This window comes from Centropristis striata, chromosome 8, assembly GCF_030273125.1.
Source record: "Centropristis striata isolate RG_2023a ecotype Rhode Island chromosome 8, C.striata_1.0, whole genome shotgun sequence".
Lineage (NCBI taxonomy): Eukaryota > Metazoa > Chordata > Actinopteri > Perciformes > Serranidae > Centropristis > Centropristis striata.
The window spans coordinates 26,192,742-26,213,931 of record NC_081524.1 but is presented as its reverse complement, the minus strand read 5'-3'; the positions used below and the strand labels follow the sequence as shown (position 1 = coordinate 26,213,931).

Here is a 21,190-nt window from a genome sequence, read left to right as displayed (position 1 = left end):
ACTGATGAAGAATTACAGTACTAATTCTGCCGTTTCACATGTGATCTGACATGAGCAGGATCAGACATATATTACACATATTGGGGAAAATCAGGTTGGAGCTTGCAGTCTACTTTACCCAACTCAAAAAGGTGACTTTTTTCTCAACATTGTATTTCACCTTTTTTCTCGAAGTGCATAATGAGCTTTTCCCCCCACCTCTCATTATTGTTTTCTCCTACCTGGCCCTAATCCTCTTCCATACAAACCTGACAGCCAGACAATACAGAGAAACAATGAGATACAAAAGAACTCTGGATAAAACATTTTTGACACAGAATCATTTTAAACCTAGACAAATGTACTGTGATATTCTCAGTGACTGCATTAAATGTACTGAGCAAAAGAGTCTAAAGGTGCTTAAACACCAATAATGTGGGTTTATCACTATGAGTGACATGATACATAGCTATCTGACAATTTTTAATTATAAACCAATTTTAATGCAGCCTTAATGGCTATTATAGAGAGTCTATAGAGACATGTCAGTGAAAATGAATCCACCTTATAACATGAGATTGCTATGAATACTACCCACTTTCAACCAATAACCGGACTATAATCCACAGGCACTTACTACTTTTTTTTTTTTTTCATTTTTTCAGTGTGCTTTAGCCTTTCATCCACACAAACTGCGTTTCGGGTCACTTAAAACTGAGCTTTTGTAAAACTCTAGGGCAAAGATGTTCAGAATCTCCTTTTTCATTGTTGTTGTGTGATAGGGAAAAGAGTGTGTGCCATTATTTCCTCTGTCACAAATGAGGCAGCATTTCATGCGGTGGCCAACGTGTCCAATATACTGCAGTTTTTAACAGGACTATTTACAGGTCACTGCTAAGAACCCAACACTCCCTCCCTGCCGCAAATATATCACTGCATAAAAAAACAACAGTCCACACGCACAGTTTCTGTACACATTAACAGCTGCACAGTGAGTGCCTCTCATTGTGAAAGAGAAGGTTGGAAGATTAAGTTGCCTGGTACACTGAGTTCCTGGTCCACTCGGTACATGGAAAGGCCATGCACACAGGAAGATGCTTGGCTAGGCTGGATTACTGCTGAGTCCAGGTCTGATGCTTTTGCAGAGCCAGTGGGCAAAAGCTAATCTGATTATCTAAAAAACAGTATGATGAGATTACCAATGGTGGGCTGCTGAAGCTAACCTACTGTAGGAGAAACAGATAAACCCACATGGAGGCAGAACACATGGACACCTTTAATACGGTGCATGCCTACAATAATTATAACTCTTTTTTCTTTGTTGAAATTATACTGACTTCATTAAACAGAGCTATGATTTAACCTTTTACACTAAAGCTAATACAATCAAACTGCTGAAACTTCATGGAAAAAATCCTACTGGATGTTTATTGTAACCAAATACTGTCTATCTGGTAAGTTATGTCTAACTAACTTCAAGCTACACTATTCCATATTACAAATGGACTCAATGAGTGACATGATTGGCATGGTGTCCTGGTGATTATCACCACTCTGCCCTGACGTTAAGGGTCAGTGTTTAAGCAGCTTTCAGCTCATTGTATATTTGTTGTTCAGTCCACAGCTTTGTTGCTGGACTCAGTCTCATCAACCTCCTTTATGGCAGTAGCAGAAAGCTGTTTTAAGAGAAAAAGCTCTGATAAACCACTTTACCGACTCAGGTACACTGTACTCTACTCTACCTTTATAAGGTAAATATAATGCCGTCATTTGAAACTGACATAAATAGCTTTAAAAGGTTGAAACTCAGTGTGAACAGTGTTTAGTAAGATTAAAATGTATCATTAGAGTGCACGTTAGAGGGAGCAGCCTCTACAGGGGCAGTATCCAGGCCAAATATGTGAGATGGTCAACTGAAGGGATTGCTTATTTGTTGAATGGTCAGCTTCAGCGTCCTTCAAGGAGTCTGCTCCTGACCCATGAGATCTCTGCCTATAGCATATAGAAGCTGGAGGTTGGCTGAATGCAGCGTTCTGGCAGGAAGTAAGTCAGCCTCAGCAGTGCTACTACCAGACCTGGCCAGCCAAACCAACCTAGCCATCCTCTGTCAGTGCCTGCCTCAGGTGTTCGATGCCAAGGCATGGCAGGCATCTGTCATGGACAGCCTCCAGGCCATGAGGGACCTCGAAGGAGTCACAAATGGAGAGCATGGAGCATCTAGAGCATGGTCAGCACTAGAGATGTACTTGGTCCGACAAGTCATAAAGGTTGGTTGGTCAAATGCAAAACACGTAAGCTAATGATGTTACAGCACACAAGAGCAATTTACCTGCAACTCTACCGGCTCGTTGATTAAGTAAAATGTGAAATATCATAAAAATGTCAAAATACACTGGAGAGTGGCTTTAAACAGCTCTGATAGCCTGAAGTGAACACTGAACATGGCATGTTTTTGGTGCTAGACTGGCTTGTTGAACCTATGCCATGAGAACTCAGTTCTAAAGGCAAAAGAGGTACTAACAAGGTGTACCTTATAAAGTGGTCTGTGAGTGTACGTATCACTGAGAAATAAAATCTTTACAGATACAGTATGCAGATCCAAAGATGCTCAAGTTTTTCGGCACTGGTGGACAAAGACTGTTCGGAAAACCTGCATTCTTGGTTTAGGACGGTCCAGGAGGTCATTTTCTCAGCAGCATGCAATTATAGCCATAGTACAAGCTTATTTCTAAAGAAGTTGTCTAAAATGTAAAGAAAAGAGAAGATAATTTGCTAATTAATAATAACTAATAAAATCCTTTGTTACATATACTCGATTGCAAACTGTAAAGACATTATACCTATATTTGCCTGTGAGCAGACAGACCCGTGACTCTGAAAGAAAGTCTCTGTTTCCGTAGCAGGCTGGCCGGTTGCCTGGTTACTGCTCACTGATGTGTGTAAGCCCCATATAGTAATTACTCAGGTATCATAGCCCTGCTGCTGGAAAGCTACGAGGCGCTGCTATGCTCCCACCGACCCAGCCCACCCCACCCCCTTACTGAGATAAGAGGGGCTGAATGATTTGATTTTAAACCTCGACTGTTTCAATCTTGTTTCAAGATAAAAACAATTACAAAAGATAATAACTGATCTAACAAGTGAGAGCTGAAACTGTTCAATGAGAAATATTAACCTTGATGCGTGTACTCACTGGCCTTTTAACAGCTTTACATAAAGAAACGTCTCTTGTGGCTTTATATTCGATGTTGTGTCAAAAAGCAACATCTGTGTGTGTCTGTGTGTAGCTCCCCTCTGGAAAAACTAATTTTTGCACAACCTGGTTCTCATTATTTTTGTTGTCCCATCTCTTTAATAGCTTGCTTTCTCTATTCTGGGAAATGCGCTGGATTGGAAGAGGGAGGAACGTGCTCTGATGTACAATCAGCTTGTGACTCCGGTTCATCATAAACACACATGCACTGCTTTCCTCCCCCTGCCTCTGTCCATCATCCTCTCCTTCCCTCTCTCTCCTCAGACCCATCATTTCCGCCCTGTTTCTCCATATCTTCCATTCTGTCTGTTTGCACCATCATTTCATTTAGCCATTCTTTTCATTCCTCCCATCTCCACTTTGATCTGAGTCTGAAGCACATACTATAAAGAGGACACATGTACAGTGGCTTGCAAAAGTATTCATCCCCCTTGGATGTTTCACCCTTTTGTTGCTTATACACATGAAACCATGTAACCTTAAAACCTTAAAAAGAATTTGCAAAAATATAAGGTAAAATAAATGATTGTATAAAATATTCATCCCCTTTAAAGTAACTGACCTAATTCAACAGAGGTCCAGCTAGTTGATGCAGCAGTGTCACAGTTAGTGAAATGATGTGTCAGTGATCGTAGTATAAAAACATTTCTGTCTTGGAGGTCCAGTCTCTGGTTCATCACTATTCCTGGTACAATTGCAACATGAAGACAAAAAAAAAAAACACTCCACGCAAATAAGAGAATAGATCATTGAAAAGTATAAGTCATAAGATGGCTACAGAGAAATGTCCAGCTCACTTGACATCCCCCAGAGCTCAGTTAAACCATCATTAAGAAATGAAAGCAGTATGGCAGTTGTTTAAATCTGCCCTAGAGCTGGCCGACCTCACAATCTGAGTGACCGGACAAGAAGAAATTAAAGAGATATTTTTTGCAAATTCTTTTTAAAAAGGCCAAATTATATTGACCTTGATTTCATGTCTAAAAGTGACAAAAGGGTGAAATATCCGAGGGGTATGAATACTTTTGCAAGCCACTGTAAATGTATAGTCTAACTGATCCTGTGTGTCACTGCGTGCAGGATGTCATGGCAGGGTGGATCGCCGATACACACAACCACACAGGAAAAGAGAGTAATAGTTGACTCTCTGCTACATGCTGTGAGCTGCCCTCGTTTTTTTCCCGTGCTCACTAGAGCTGCACCTTGCCTACTCTTCTTATTCAGGTGGGGGTGCAGAGTTTAAGTCTAGGAAGTGGGAACATCAGCCCGGGGGCCGGTGTGAAGTCCATTGCTATAAAAAGTCATGTTTAGGAGACAGCTTGAGGAAGGTGGGATGAATGAGATGTGGCATGCTCCATGTTGACACAAGAGTGCAACTCTCTCCTGCCATCTCCTGAGTTTTTAATCAACAAGACTAAAATCCTAAAGCTCTGCAAGCACCTCCTGGAATGTAAAATAAGAAAATAACCTGACCTTTCGCATGTATTTTAAAACATGGAGCTGTCACATCCTGTGGGTCCTCGGTGTAGTCAGCCAAGCTAAGAACGAAGTAAAAAGCTGTGGGCTGCCTGCTAGTGATAGAGCTCAAGTACACTGTGGTTCTCACAGTGCAACCTTGTGACCTTCCTTTAAAAAGCCTCCAGGGAGTTTGGTGCAAAATCAGGATCTGGTGAATTCATTTGTTTGTTCCTAATAAGCAACATACAGGTACATCTCAAAAAATTAGAATATCGTGATAAAGTTCAATATTTTTTGGCAATCATTTCAGAAAGAGAAATGAATGTCTATACATTATGTAGATTCATTACAAATAGAGTGAAATATTTCACGCCTGTATTTCTTGTAATTTTGATGATTCTGGCTTAGAGATAATGAAAACACAAAACTCAGTGTCTCAGAAAATTAGAATATTGTGAAAAAGTTCAATATGCGAGTCCTGGGTCAGTGGTGGTTTGGGGCCATGTCCTCTGCTGGTGTTGGTCCACTTTGTTTTCTGAAGTCCACAGTCAACATAGCAGCCATCTAGCAGGACATTTTAGAGCTCTTCATGCTTCCACAAGCTCTTTGGAGATGCTGATTTCATTTTCCAGCAGGACTTGGCACCTGCCCACACTGGCAAAGGTACCAAGAGCTGGTTCAGTGACCATGGTGTTACTGGGCTGGACTGGCCAGCAAACTGGGCTGACCTGAACCCCATAGGAGTCTATGGGCTGTTGTCAAAAGGAAGGAGAGAGACACCAGATGCAGATGACCTGAAGGACGATATCAGAGCAACATGGTGCCGTAGGCTGATCTTCTCCATGCCACGGCGTATTAATGAAGTAATTCATGGAAAAAGGAGCCCAACCAATATTGAGTGTATAGAAGTTAAGATACTTTTCAGGAGCCTGACTAGTAAATATATCCTTTTTTTATTGATCTGATTTAATATTCTAATTTTCTAAGAAACTGAGTTTTGTGTTTTCATTATCTGTAAGCCATAATCATCAAAATTACAGGAAATACAGGCTTGAAATATTTCACTCTACGTGTAATGAATCTATATACTATACGAGTTTCACTTTATAAAATAATTGTCAATAAATATTGCACTTTTTCACGATATTCTAACTTTTTGAGATGTATTGTATAACAAATAGGTTTCACTGCACCCACTCATCTCTCTGACTGACACTGTAAACAACATCACTACATCACTAACAGTATCAAAACCGGTTCCAGCTGGGACAAAGTCAGCTCTACACCTGCAGCAGCCTGAGATCACCAAAGAAAGCTTGGAGAGAGATGGTTAAAATCACTCAAACTTTTCCACGAACAGTGAAGTTTATCATTCAGCTGTGTGTGTGTGTGTGTGTGTGTGTGTGTGTGTGTGTGTGGGCAGACCACACATTCAATCAAACATGTAGACAATCAATATGACCCATTTTCTGCCTCAGCATCAGCGAAAAGCCTGCAAACAGTGAGGTACAGTAGGACTTTATAGAACATTTACAGTCTGAGACAATAACTACAAGGGTAGTACAATCATCCCTCAGGAGCTTGTTAAAGCAGCACAAATATACAAATGTTTTCTCTACAAGTGTCCTAGAGAATTCTCTCCACACTGCAGCATCCCCTGCTCACTACACATTCACTATTTTTCTGCTTGTGCTGTTATTTTAAGCTTTTTCCCTGGAGGCACAGTGTGTGTGTGTGTGTGTGTGTGTGTGTGAATAGAACAGAGGGAAAAGGGGGCGGACTGACATTAACGTTAACAGAGATGGACTCAGGAGAGTGAGACTCATGCTGGATATAATAATATACACATAAAGCCCAAACATGATAGGCTGACAGGAATACACACACTTGGGCACAAAGAATCTGCCCCCCCTTCCCTCAGTCTCGATAAACCATTCCCTCTGTCTCCCTGTATCACTCTATCACTCCAATCTGAGAGGATCTAGTTTGGACTCTGGCTCCATCTAGTGAGCGCAACTCGACTCATGATGATATGTACAGGCACAGTGCAGGGCTTTGTTGCTTTGTTAAATAACCATCCGGGATTGAGTGGTGTTTTGGAGTACGGATGTGTTAATAAATCCTGGAGAACTGAATATTGTGTGCTTCTTGTTTGGCCAGCTCACCTATTAACTTAGTGCAATTGTCAAAATTGCCGCAAAAAAGCAGATTAATAGTCTGCCTGTACCCGTAGTAGAAAAGCGCAATTAGATGCCAAGTTAGAAAACACGATCAAGTGCCCTTGGAATAGAGAGAGAAATAATCCCAGTCAAGAAAATTACCTGCAGTGATTACAAAAGTGACACAGTAAGATATCAATAAACATTCTATAATACAATATCACCGAACTGTGAAAAATGTTATGTGAGGTTTTTGCTCTCATTTAGCTCTCAAAGTGCACAAGATTGATGCATTTTACTTAAAAATTTACAAATTTTATCTTTGATCTGGATCTCCTTTAATTTAATGCTAGTCATAATCAAGGCTGAGGACTATTTCACCGAACATGATGCATCATAGTTTTTTGCCACTGGTGGGGCCCAGTGTTGTGCAGAGTGTGCCCTTTTTATTTTTTCGCCCCTGCCCTTCAAACAGTCTGAGTCTGCTACTGTCTGTGTGCATCCTTAAGAGGTGAGAGCAGAGTTTGGTTTGTTTCTGTGTGTTTGGTCGCCCTGTTTTAATTCTTATCCTTATTCCTGTATCACGTATGCTCAGTTTATTTTCATGTTTACAATCAATATATGTATAGTTTATGTCAGACTTTTCCCTACCGTTAAGTTGCACTGTGAGCGATGACGCACCAGTTAGGGGCCGAATCGCAATGACCTAGTCTGTGTGTGATTAACAGGCCTATGCAGCAGAGCCTTTTCGTTCAAATGTGTAAAATATTGACGCTGCCTTATTTATTTCATGCTTCTGCTCAGAATTATTCATTGTTGTTCAATTTCGTCAACATAATTGTCATTTTCAAACTTGTTTATATCATATCATATTGTTTATTCATTACTGTTTCAGATGTCTACACTTTCATATTTGTTTACATATTTGTTTTTCTCTTTTCAGTTACCCCACAAATATCTAGACATGCATAAAATATCTCATTCTTAAATAAACAAGTGATCATAAAGAGTGTGAGAGTGTCATTGGAGCGGACAGATCACCAGCATCAAATTCATGTTCTATGTATAGACACTTATAATTATTCAGATCCATCACTCAAGTTAACAGGGCTCTCAAGTTTGTTGATTAGCAACCTCTTTTATACTGCCATGGTCAGGGATCATACCACCGACTGAGCCACAGCCCCCTGAATGTGCTGTCCCTCAAGAACCATGAAGACCCTACAGGACTTATAAGCCACCAGGAAAGATTGTGGCACCCCACCCCACCCCAGACACAAACTGTTCCCCTACAACCACAAAAACAGTTTCCTCCTGTGTTAAACAAGGACCAAACCCCTACTGATACTGACATAACACAAAGGCAAATTCCTTTTATGTGAAAACCTGGTCATATATAAATAATTACCTGTCAGTAATCCTGATAATTCTCTTCAAAATCTACCTCATTTCAACCTGAGCAGTTGACCAATAACAAAAATGTTCAGGACTCTTCATTCTGAATGTGGTTCCAATATTGATCAGTGTAGTTGTAAAAACATTATTGTATCCAACATATTAGGACGGAACTAAGAGTCGATGTTTCTCACTGCAGACATGTTGGTATGTCACAGAGGATTGCACAGGTGTAACTGAACACTGGAGATGCATTTAGATGTATTACTTCCAGGGTTCTGGTGTTGCAGAAGCTGCTTCACTAGTATGGCTTCCAGAGCCACTGTTAACAAAATCTGTTTCACAAAATTCATATCTCATTTTCAACCAAATTCAGTGAACTTTCCATCTACAGCTTGAGCTAAAAATGCTAAACATACTGTAGCTCAAGGTCAGGTTTAATATAATAAGAAGTTTTGGACATGAATTGAGACATACTGTCTTTGACTGGTGCTGGCTGTTATTCAATCACATGATGCAGCATACTGCAGGGTTTAGTAGGTTGTGTATCCATAGCACAATAGGTTACAATGAACAAGAAATTAGAAGTTAATCAGTATTTACACTGCTAATCCTTGATCTTACAGCTTGGCTCTGGACGTCCTTATTTTGACAATCAGACTCAGAATCAGCTCCTTAGACGCTAGTTGAGCTTTTGGCATTCTGATACGTTTTATAACGTATAAGTAATTGTTTTCATATCAGAACAATTAGATACTGTATGGGATCATGCACATGGGAGTGTGTTTGTGTATGAGTGTGAATATGAAATACCTCAATAGCCACTGTCCACAGTATGAGCTGGGTCTCTGATTCGGAGAAGTAAGCCTTGACTTGTGGAGACATGCCTATCAGCGAACAGTTGGTCACAACAGCGATCACGCTCATGGCCTCAAAGGCAAGCTGGACACATACAGACAAAGCAGCAGTTTCTTAATCGGTTGGTTCTGTTTGGATCGGTAAAAATGTTTGTCTCATTAATTGTGTACTCAAATCACATAACAGACAGACAACAACAGACATTGGCCCTCATTTATCAAACAAACGACGAAACAAGTGCAGATCTGAGTGTTTATTTCGTCTTACGACAGGGTTCACTTGTGATTCATCAAACGATCGTATCTCTCCAATCACAGTGTAAGAATGATCAGCTGTTGATAAATGTGGCGGCTCGAAACAAGCGTCATTTAAATACCACACCCAAATATATATATAATACATATATATAATATATACCCGATTCAGATGGCTCGCCTCGAGAGTTTACGACACCGAAGGGTGCAATACGTCAGCTTTATTAGTGCACTGTTACAAAAAACAACAGGAGCGAAATAGACATTTTACAGAAATACACAGCGAGGTTTATGAAATAAAAGTACTTATAGTTATAAACTTAAACAAGTTTGGTGAATATTTTACATTTGGAGCACAAACTTGCATTTTTTTACAGCTTTTTGGTTGCAGCCAGGAGGTAAATAATGTTTTAAAGTAAGTTTTAATCCAAAAGAAGAGGAATTTCTCAGAGGCAGAAAGTGAAACGCTGACGTCCAACAGCTGCAACACAACAAACTGGTTTTGTTTGGCAGCATAAAAAGTGAAAAGGAAGGAAATCAGTGGTGCTGTCAGCAAAGTAGCACTGGACCATTAAACTCCCGGTGAGGTTGGAATATTTCATTTATACATCGAGATATATAAAGCCTAATAGCCTATATAATATGCAAATATTATAATTATTACAATGGAGAGATATTATTAACTTCTTTACATTTATTCAGAATTCTGTCCCAGTCAGAGGAGCCTGTGGCTGAATGGGAATGTTTCCATTGGGTCAGCACCGCTGGTGAAGGAGATGCTGATGCTCTGGTGTCAGCAGGATAACGGTAAACAGCAGAAGACAACAACATTTAATAGCCTCAGCTAGTATTCTGTTTAAAGAATTTCACGGTCGCAGGGTGTATTTATTTTTAATGATGTTTTAGTGATAAATGATGTAGCCTAAATGTGCTTTGGTTTGATTTGAAGATCAATTCTCCGACTCAGACGTGGACTTCAGCCTGACTCAAACCTGCGTACACGAGCTGAGAGCAGACGTGAGATGTGATCGTACCCTCCGCTCACGTCCAGACTGATAAATGCCGAGCCTTGTAGAAATGATCGTACGCCCACTTTACGCTCACTTTCTGTCGTACGCTCGTTTGATAAATGAGGGCCAATATGTGCAGTTATTGGTCTCTAGCTGTTCAGACATATTTGAACCTTTGCTTTGGTCTGCACTTTATGTGGTTTCATTTCCAAAAAACAATACTGACTGTCTCTTTTGTGCCAAGAAAAATCTGATAAATGTAAAAAAAAAAGTTGCTGAAGCAACCTGTCATAGTGTGTTTCTCACCTGCCAGACTCCGATGTTGGCTGCTGGGTCACAGAAGGGTCTTTTGAACACACGGCACATCTTGAAGGCATCAGAGTAAACCTCTGTGATGTTGTTCAACACCACCAGGACAGCAGCCAGAGGGTAGACGCAGGAGAACAGACTGACGTATCCAAACAGCAGGAACAGCTCCAGGTAGTCATCAAAGGTGCCCTGAGAAAAGGAGACACACACACACACAAATGAAGACTCAGAAACACAAACGACAACAAAATAATCTCAAATCTTTAATCAACATAAAAAATAGACCATGTGACCTACCAAGTATGTGCTCATGTCGGCCTCCAGTCGAACCTGCACGCCCAGAGGAAACTCTTTGTCCTCCAGAGTTATTCTCTTCTGGACTTTGCGCATCATTTTCTTATTGCGTCTCCTCTGAAGCCAGTAGGGCAGGAAGGCCTCCATGAAGTGATTCAAGATCTGACTGGTGATCAACAATGTGGCCAGACTCTGTATACAGACAAGAAGAGAGGGGGTGGGATAAATGGAGAAAGAAAAAAAGTCATAAAGACAGTGAAGGAAGGAAATAAACATGGGAATAGTTGAGAAAAGATAAGATAAATGGAAGGTGACAAAGCTAAATAGTGGAAGTAAGAAAGTAATTGGAAGAGGAAGAAAGAACACAGGGGGAGTGGTAGTAAGTAAAGAGGAAAGTAACAAAGGAGTCAAGGAAAGAAACTGAAGCAAGTTTAATAAGTAAGAAAATAAGTGAAATGGAAAAGAAGAAGGAAGATAAGAAAACTTGATGGAATTAAGGTAGGGCTGGGCGATATATTGATATAAAAATATATTCATATATTTTTAAATGTGATATGGTATTAGACCATATCACATATATCGATATACTTCAAAATATTTGCATTCTTTATATATAAGGGTTTGTCATATTTAGTTCTCTTGAAAATGTTCATTATTCTTTTCTCATATAAATATATTTATTTCAGAAAAAGATTGGCCTATTTTATTTCATAGGCTATTTTTACTTAATATATTTTTTTTATTTAAATGTGCACTTTATGCAGCTTTGATTTTTTTTTTTTTAAGGCACTCCTGTTGTTATACAGTATTTATTTTCAGTAATAAACGGTTTCAATAAAATTACTTGTGACATCATCATCTTCATACTTGACTTAACATTGACAGAACATTAGCTCTCACTTTACGATAAAAATATCAGGATATTTATCGTATATCGATATTCAGCCTGAATATATCGAGAAATGACTTTTGGTCCGTATCACCCAGCCCTAAATTAAGGTAGGATGTAAATGAGCTGGGCCTACCTGTCTGAGCAGCATCATGTCCTGCATGACGAAGGCGATGTAGAACAACGAGGCAAAACAGTTGAAGAAGTTGAACTATAGGGAAAAGAGTCAAGACGGCCATGATAAGTTGCACTCTGATCACTGAAGGACGAGACTGGTGAAATGTTATGGAAAATACAAATATGTAATTTTTACTCACTACTAATACTTTAAGGACTAAGTGATTCTGATGTGAAGACTCGAGCCTGTGGTTTTCTAAATACACAGAGGAAACAACACATTAGGAGCATGTCAGTAACATCTCAGCCTTATTTATTTCACCCACCGCACATCATGTCCTTACTCAAGATAAAGAAATATTTATATAAATCACATCTGCATTATAGTTTATGTCACTTGCCATCCAACAGAAAAATAACTAAATGTTTAAAATAATTTAAACTTGATAAAGATCTACTTAGAAATATTAGTTGAAATTTCATGTTTTTTTATTTTGAATATTTCCAAAATTCCCCAGCTTAACTTCCCATGGGAAGTTTCTGGAAATGTACCACCCCTTTGCAACCCTATGTATTTGTAGTTCTTTTTGTTAATGTTGTTTGTCTATTGTATTTGTTTGTCTTTGTCACACTGTGCATCATCTTTCTTATTGTTGTCATTCTTGTTCATTGTTCATTTATTGTGTTTATTCATTATTGACTGTATATAAAGATTGATGTCATGACAGCTCCCCACAAGTAAGGCCAAAACATCTGGATTGCTCTTCCCAAAGATGGTCTCTGTCATTTTAGGTAGTTCTAGTCATAAAGTTTTAACTTTTCCACAAGTTTGGCTTTAATTAGCCATTTGATTATATAAAACAGGGGTGTAACTTCATGATTGACAGCTTTTATTGTTTCCCGATTGGTCCACTCTTTGTCATTATTACAAAGACTTTGGCTCTAAATGACGTCACAAGTGCACATTTATCTGAGATATCCTGGCTTGACTGTTTTGTTGCTGCCTGCTTGCTGCCTGCTTGTTTCAGAGTAATGTATGCACAAAAAAAAGTGAGTTTGATGACTGGAGAGAGACGGATCAGAAGTAAATTCAACATCAGGATTAAAAATACCAATGCATGTAGATTTTTACTACCAAGGGATCAAGGTCTATAAATGGTAACTCCTACAATCCCTATAATGCAACATTATAGTGTCATTAATGTCCACAGGCTTACTATTCTCCAGGCCCAGGCACAATTTTCTCAGGATGAATTGGTTACCTAACCAACAGTGGTGGAAGAAGTTTTCAGATCCTTTACTGCAGTAAAAGTACTAATACCACACTGTGAAATTACTCCACTACAAGTAAAAGTCCGGCATTGAAAACTTACTGAAGTAAAAGTACAAAAGTATCAGAATCAAAATGTACTTAAATTATCAAAAGTAAAAGTTCTTGTTATGCAGAATGGACCCACTCAAATTGATAAATATATTCCAATATATTATAAGATTATTTTCACTGATGCATTTACGTAAGCAGCGTTTTCATTTTCTCAAGGTAGGGCTCATTTTAACTACTTAGGGTTTAATTAAAAAAGTGTCTAATCACATTAAATTGATCAGCTTTTTCATGTTAAATCTCAACCAGAAAAGTAACTAAAGCTGTCAGCTGAATGTAGTGGAGTAAAAAGTACAATATTTGCCTCAAAATATAGTGGAGTAGAAGTATAAAGTTACATCGAATTGAAATACTCAGGTAAAGTACAAGTACCTCAAAATTATACTTAAGTACAGTACTTGAGTAAATGTACTTACATTCCACCACTGCTAACCAACAATCCAACAGCAAAAATATTGTCTTTACTGTAGTGATGAAAGCTGCTCGTGCTCCCATTTAGGACAGTGGCATTATCAAAACTGATGTTGACCGACTTTGTGCTTAAAAATAGACTCTTGGTTTCAGCACTGCTGTAATCAAAGTTGGGTTAATATTAAGAGTCTTCAGGAAACAAACAATAGATTCAGAGCATGGACGTCACACTCACTCATACTCACCCCACTCAGTGAGGAACTCAGCAGCATATCTGTAGATGAGGTTCATGATCTCTATGACCACAGCATAGATAATACTAGGGACGTACAACAGTATTCCTGTCCAGAAGGTTGGATCCTCATCGTGGACTGACATTGCCCATCCCTCCATTACAAAGTAGATCATCATGACGTAGAGGGACAGGTAGAGGCAGAGCAGGACAAAAGGCAGGGACACAAGGTAGACACGCAGCTGCCTCTTGGTGTTGGGGTAGAGAGGCTCCTCTCGGCCCGTCACAGGGTTGAACCCAAGAACACCATGGAAACCAGGCCGAGGTTCTTCAAAGGCTTTCTTCCTGCTCAGTGTGCCCCAGTGGTAGGCTAGTGAGGCGCTGCAACGCTTCCATACCTGGTGGAGGAAAGGTTTGGCTCATCGCTTACTCGTCTTTCATCAGATTCTTATTCATTCAAGCTCCTTCCATTCATCTGGCTGCTTTATTACAATGTTTCACATTTCTGTAACAGTCCCTCAGATTGTAATTCCAATTTAGGTGACCAAGTGACGTATAAGTAGATACAATCAGTGTCCATACCTCCAGGATAACAGTGCACCAGACCAGGTTGAACGCAGCAAAGAGGACATATTTGTCGTAGTCCTCCCAGTCAAACAGATAGTAAGGCACTCCAATGAGAGCCATGGGCATCAGGGCAAAGGTAAAGTACTCCAGGAAGCCGAAGTACAGGGCCTGACCCTCGCCATAGTAGTGCCTGATGTCATCTGGGGAGAGAGGATGGAGAAGAAACAGAAGCACTAGTGAGAATGGCCCTCATTTATCAAACGAGCGTACGACAGAAAGTGAGCGTAAAGTGGGCGTACGATCATTTTTTTTTTTTTTTTTTTTTTTAAAGATTTTTTTTGGGTATTTTTCATGCTTTTATTGAAAGTGACAGATAGAAAGGGGGTGACAGATAGAAAGGGGGGGACAGAGGGGAGGACATGCGGCAAAGGGAGCTCAGGCCGGATTCGAACCCGGCTCCGCCGCAGCAAGGACTCAGCCTACATGGTAAGCGCTCTACCAGTGTGAGCCACCGGGACGCCCAGCGTACGATCATTTTTACGCAGGGCTCGGCATTTATCAGTCTGGACGTGAACGGAGGGTACGATCAGATCTCACGTCTGCTCTCAGCTCGTGTACGCAGGTTTGAGTCAGCGTGAAGTCCACACGTCTGAGTTGGATAATTGATCTTAGACTATAGTATCGATGCCTGGAGCTGATAAAACTCTGTGGTGTTTTGTTTTAATGGTGACGAACCAAAGCATGTTTAGGTTTCATGTCTCCTCCTTTGCCTGTTCTGCCCGAATAGAAACATTTCCAATCACATGGCACACGCTCCTCTGACTGGGACAGAATTCTGACTAAATGTAAAGAAGTGAAAAATATCTCTCCATCATAATAATTACAATATTTGCATATTATATAGGCTATTAGGCTTTATACATCATAATGTATAAATGAAATATTCCAACCTCGCCAGGAGTTGAATGCTCCACTGCTACTCTGCTGACAGCACCACTGATTTCCTTCCTTTTCACTTTTTATGCTTGAAGTAGAAGAATCGGCCGATCCCGCAAAATTAAGGAAATCGTGCCGATCGATCGGTGCATCCCTATTTATTTCATAAATCTCCATCGATGCGTATTTCTGTAAAATGTCTATTGCGTCTATGTCCGCTCCTGTTGTTATTTGTCACAGAGTACTTTGCTAATAAGGGTGAGTTAAAAAATAAGAAAAAAGAAAAAAGAAAAGAAAAAAAATCCTCCTTTTGGCTGTATTGTTTCCTTCGGTGTCGTAATCTTTAGGGCGTGACATCCTAATGATGCTTGTTTTCAGCAGCCACATTTATCAACAGCCGATCATTCTCACACTGTGATTGGAGAGATACGAACGTTGGATGGATCACACGTGAACCCTGTGGTGAGACAAAATATACACTCAGATCTGCACTTGTTTCTACGTTCGTTTGATAAATGAGGGCCAATGTGAAAGACAGATGACAGATGACAGGAAAGTCACTATGATGACAGGAAAGTCACTATGAAGTAAAGAGAAAGCACAAGGGACGAGAACAACTCTGAGCTGGAAGGTAAATGAGCATTATGTAGAGTGGCAATAAGAGGTACAACACTTTCCCTCTGTGCAGCACAACAAATTACAATGTGGATAATGTGTTCTTATCTCATAAGGCTTTCACACCAAAGACAATGAGAGAGCATTCTTACCAAGAGGCTGAAAGGACAGCTTCACCTTTTTGTACCAAGAAAAAGACAGCCTCTTCAGTTCCTCCTTTTCATGGAGAGGAAAAACTTGGATCAGGATCCCCTTGGACTGCAGTCTGCGAACTGAGATTGAAATAAGAAAACAGCCTGCTACTTCCTGTGCTGTCATTTTTCATTATATTTTTCTGCAGCATCACACCATAATTATCTGCTCTTTTCTTGACTTCCGAATGATAATAAAAAAAAAAAGGTTGCTGCATTTTTATCCCTGACTTTTGTTTGTCTGAACTCACTTTCTCAACCACATCAACATGCAGCTTCATTATGTGAAACAAGGACAGGGAAACAATAGCTGAGAGCCAGTCCATTGTACACAATGCACACTGTCTATAGCCATCATTTCTATTGTCTAATACAGAGTGACTAAATACAAGAACATGAAAGCTCAATCATTTCATCTGCCATTTCTCGAGTGCATCATTTGTCGAAATGATTACATTCTGCTTTAACAAGATTTGTCAAATAAAGGCGCTGAACAGAGGCACACTATCTCCTCTGCAAGTTCATTGCTTCCTTATCTCACTTTGGGACTATTCCACTCTATTTGCATATTTATTGTTTCCATACTGCAGCCACAGAGAGCGTGAGAGAGACAAAGAGAGAGAGTGGGCTACAGAGGCAGTCTGTGTGCAGTGTTCGGAATAGTGCTGCCTTCATCTCACTTCTGAGAAACTCCACTATATAATGGAAGCAAAATGTGCCACAACAGCTGCTGAGAGGGTAAAATCCTGTCAAGCCCGAACTGAAAAAAAAAAAAAATCTGCACAGAAAGAAGGCGATCGCTCATTAATCAATCACAATATGTATAATGTATACAATAATTATCACTGCTGAAAATAATTGGTAATCTTGACAACATTTGCTTTGGTCTCAGATATGTATGTTATTCATTTAAAGCATTATTTTCATTCTCAAAACTTCAGACACTGAAACTGTAGAATGTTTACTCAATAAATTAATTCATGTTTTAATGGTTAATAGGTTTTAAAATTTCTGTCATTGGATTAGCTGACTATAACAATAACAAGTTCTCATATAATGGTTAAGAACAATATTTTGGTTGGAAATGTGTGCTTTTCTCAGGCCACGCCCTTTCAAATGGCCGCCCCCTCCAGTGTGTCTCCATTACAAAAAAAGACCCCAGAGGGATTAACAAGACTCTGGAGGTGATGTATGGTTTTCGATCCTTGTGTAATCGCTTAGCGACAGTTTCAACCTTGAAGTCACATACACGACGGATTAAACACGGGATACGCAACTGTGGCCGCCATCGATAACTGATCATTAACAAACCAGCATGGCTAATTATGCACAATGTTGCAGCTGATCATAAACAAACCAGCATGCTAACTGTACACAAAGTGTCTGCCGATGATTGTTAACGCAGAGATGCTAAGTGAACACCCCCTGCAGCAGCAGCACATACACACTGTACTGCTACAGAGCTAACTGTTAGCCTATTAGCACTGTGCTACTGTGGACCTCGTTCCAAGACGCCGGACTGCACAAGGAAAGGGCAGAAAATCACTTTGCCTTCACGGGATCACTATGAACGCACTGAGGAGAAGAGCTAGCACACATCTTTCCAGCAATATAGTGGGGATTTGCGGGACCACACTATGAAAGGGGCTTATGTTTGTTGTCGCTTGGGACTACTAGCTACTTCGCCGGCTTTTACAAATGGTGCGTGTTGTTGTGGTGTCGAGTACTACGTCACATCCTGCTTAGGGTTCTATCCAATCAGCAAGGTTTTTTTCAGGGGAGAAAAACGGCCCTGCTCTTCGACAGGGCCAAAAAAGTCCGGTCAAACGACCGTGAGACCCTCCTCATTCTGGGTATTGGACTGTAATGGAAACACGGCTAGTGAGAGGTGGATGGACACTCACTGATAGACTTCCCAGGGTAGAGCTTGGCCTCGGTGTGTCCCGGCACATGAGTCTCATCTTTGGCCCGTAGTGTGTCCAGCTCGTGTTTGATGATGTACTGACACTCAGCCATACTGAGGAAGGAGTCTCCATCCCCTGGAAACACACATCAGAGGCATTTTTAACAGCTAAGAGGGTAAGAGAGCACTGCTGAAGATCTGGTCATAATGCAGAAATAATCCTAGAATATCAAACAGTGGTGATTTATTAAAGGAAAACAGCCACTATATCATTGGAGATGCTGAAACCAGAAAAGGTATCTTTTGAAATAGAATGACACGATCAATCACGCAATGTAGATGCAAGTTAAATTTCTGTCAACTTGATATTCAAGAAGTCGCTAAACATCAAATTCTGGCTGTTGAGGATGAGGTAAGATTGTATTTTATCATCTGAATAATACACAGATTGTGTAATATAATTCTGTATATTGTGGAAGTCATTAACATTATGCATTGTTTTACAGAACAATACGTCAGACTGGAGAAACGTTATGCTCATTTGTGCATGTTGATTTGTGCATCACTGTGCAGGTCAGCCACACTTAAACCTACAATAACTGATTTATTGGCCACTTGGGGGCAGCAGACACAAGTTGTGAACATAATATTGACATATTATCACCTTTTAAGCTAAGATAGCAAACAGTTGCTTATTACCATATCCAGCAGTTACAGAGCAACGTGATGATATTCAGAGTCATGTTTTTGTCCAATTGATAAATGTAATATAGATATAATATTGTCTCTCTTTTATCTCAGTTTTTAGTCTCCATTAGCTCCTAAAGGAAACTTTGGTCTCTTCAGCTACTTCACTAGCTACTTTCTGACAGTCTGTGCTGTTTGTTCCTGAGCAGCTAGTGTACTATGGGTTTTTTTTACAGCTTCTTCCCTGAAAACAGCTACCTGCCATGGCTGCAGACAACATTATGAGAGCAGTGAGAGTGCATCAGCACAGTAATGTTGTGAGCAGGACAGATAAACAATGAGGCCAGCTGGTCACCCTCTATTTGAAAAACTCTCACGCAATGGTTGATGTTAGGTTACCTTGAACCGTTTGGAGGGAGTAAGTCTTGCAAGAGTTTTTTGCAAATCTAGGGTTACCACTAGACACTACTGTGCTTCATTACCATAGTCTGGAAAATGAAGCTTTATGTTTTCTGTAAGTCCTACCTTTGAAGCTGTGGGCATGTATATAACCTAGGACAATAGCACTTTAGATGATCCACAGTAATCCACAACGACAGCATTGAATATAGTATTATAACACTGTTGAATTCATTAATTATAGATTATGTGACTCAAACGTAGCTGAACCATATAATGTGTTACTTCAGTACAAAAGAAACAGATATCCAGCACCACAGGAATGAGTTCTTAAACCCTGAAGAAAGTTAGCAGCATTTTAGCGCCATGGAGTCTAAGCTCTCAAACTCAATGATTTTGAATGTGTTGATGGTAAGATGCCTGAAGTAAGGTCTGTGGTTAACACAAGCTGAAGGGATGTTTGCATTTTGTTGTACCACACAAAATACATCAATAAATACCCCTCATTTTGGAGTTTTTATGTGTCCTTAAAAAGGAGTTGCTAACAAGTGGCTAAATGAGACTACAGTGGTTGTCGGGGATATTAAACGTCATCACGCAGGAAACAGATGGCAACTCTCTCACTAGTCTGCGTCACAGGGTCTAGTCATGTTTTTCAGGGCTCTTTCAAACTCATGTAGATTGTAAATTATGTAAATAAACAATTTATTAGGCTACGGATTCACTAGCTTGTCAAAGCTGCTGGTTAGCTTGTCAGAAACTGTCTTAAGGATAAAGGCTGTGGCATTTAAGTCATGTGACCGTGGTGTAGTTCGCGATAGCATAATGTTAGTTTTTTTACTTTCGTCGGCTGCATTGATGCCTAATACAACATAATAAAAGCTCATTTTTAAAGATTTGAAGATCCTGCTGAACAAAGCTCGTAACCATCAGAAACATGCGTTTGCCACAGAGCTTATTTTCTGCAATGATCCAAAATCAAATGCAAAACTCCCATAGACGAATTTTCAATAGACCCCATGGAGATGCTACTTCCAGGTTGGCCTACAAAAATATGTCATTTTGTTCGCTCTTTATTACTGGACCACTACAGATGAACAATTTATATCCACAAATTCTCTCCACTGTAACAGTTTAGCCATAAGTCAGCGCATTATATGGCAGTCCAGCCATATACTGGGTTTCAACCTAGTATTGTAACATTGTCATTTGATACATTATTATTAAAAAAAATTATGATTATAGCCGTTTCAGTAAGACTTTTTTCCAATAGATACACTCACAGGACAGACAGTAGCCTCATCCTGGACTTTACCTTTAAAGTCTTTGAAGTTGTGTCTGTTGGCACAGGTGAAGCCTCTCATGGATCCATCATTAAACTCCTTGAAGAGGCCCACGTCTTCAGCACCAGAGAGCAGCCTCTGCCATGTCGCCCCCACCACAAATATGTTAGGGTTCTCCTTCTCCTGTGACTCGACTCCAGGGCCCAGCTGCTCCACCAGCAGCTCAGCGCCTGGGAGAAATGACAGGCTTAATAACACCAAATGTATTGGAAACAGGGAAAACTAATGAACTCTAACTTCCACACCTCCATTCTGTTGCTGGTCTCTTATCCTGCTCAGTAACCATGTAATGGCCTCCTCCCTGGTGTCTGAGGCAAGCTCCAACACCACCAGAGGAGTGAACCTGGAGCCTCTGCTGTCCACTGACGGCCCCCGCTCCATCTTCCTCTCTCTCAGGGAACCTGCATGACAAATCAGCCAGACAATATGTCCTGTGGTTCTCCTCAGACAGAAAGAGCAAGTTTATACACAATTAAAATTAAGGCCCAACAGATATATGGGTTGACCAATATTATCGGCTGATATTGGCCAATCAAAGGCATATCTGTAT

The 21,190-nt window shown here is 40.1% G+C and overlaps 1 protein-coding gene across 2 annotated transcripts in view; it reads right to left on the bottom strand.

Moving 5' to 3' along the window:
* ano10a (anoctamin 10a) overlaps window positions 1-21,190 on the bottom strand; it is a 38,707-nt gene that overhangs the window by 13,561 nt on the left and 3,956 nt on the right. For both annotated transcript variants that reach the window (XM_059339526.1, XM_059339527.1), the window contains 11 exons: window positions 20,886-21,041; window positions 20,613-20,810; window positions 18,213-18,347; window positions 16,270-16,389; window positions 14,582-14,766; window positions 14,013-14,397; window positions 12,176-12,231; window positions 11,995-12,069; window positions 10,973-11,161; window positions 10,673-10,864; window positions 9,058-9,186 (listed from right to left, as the gene is read on the bottom strand). In XM_059339526.1, coding sequence (XP_059195509.1) covers window positions 9,058-9,186; window positions 10,673-10,864; window positions 10,973-11,161; window positions 11,995-12,069; window positions 12,176-12,231; window positions 14,013-14,397; window positions 14,582-14,766; window positions 16,270-16,389; window positions 18,213-18,347; window positions 20,613-20,810; window positions 20,886-21,021 — 1,800 coding nt within the window. In that variant the 5' untranslated portion in view covers window positions 21,022-21,041. The remainder of the gene's footprint in view (window positions 1-9,057; window positions 9,187-10,672; window positions 10,865-10,972; window positions 11,162-11,994; window positions 12,070-12,175; window positions 12,232-14,012; window positions 14,398-14,581; window positions 14,767-16,269; window positions 16,390-18,212; window positions 18,348-20,612; window positions 20,811-20,885; window positions 21,042-21,190) is intronic.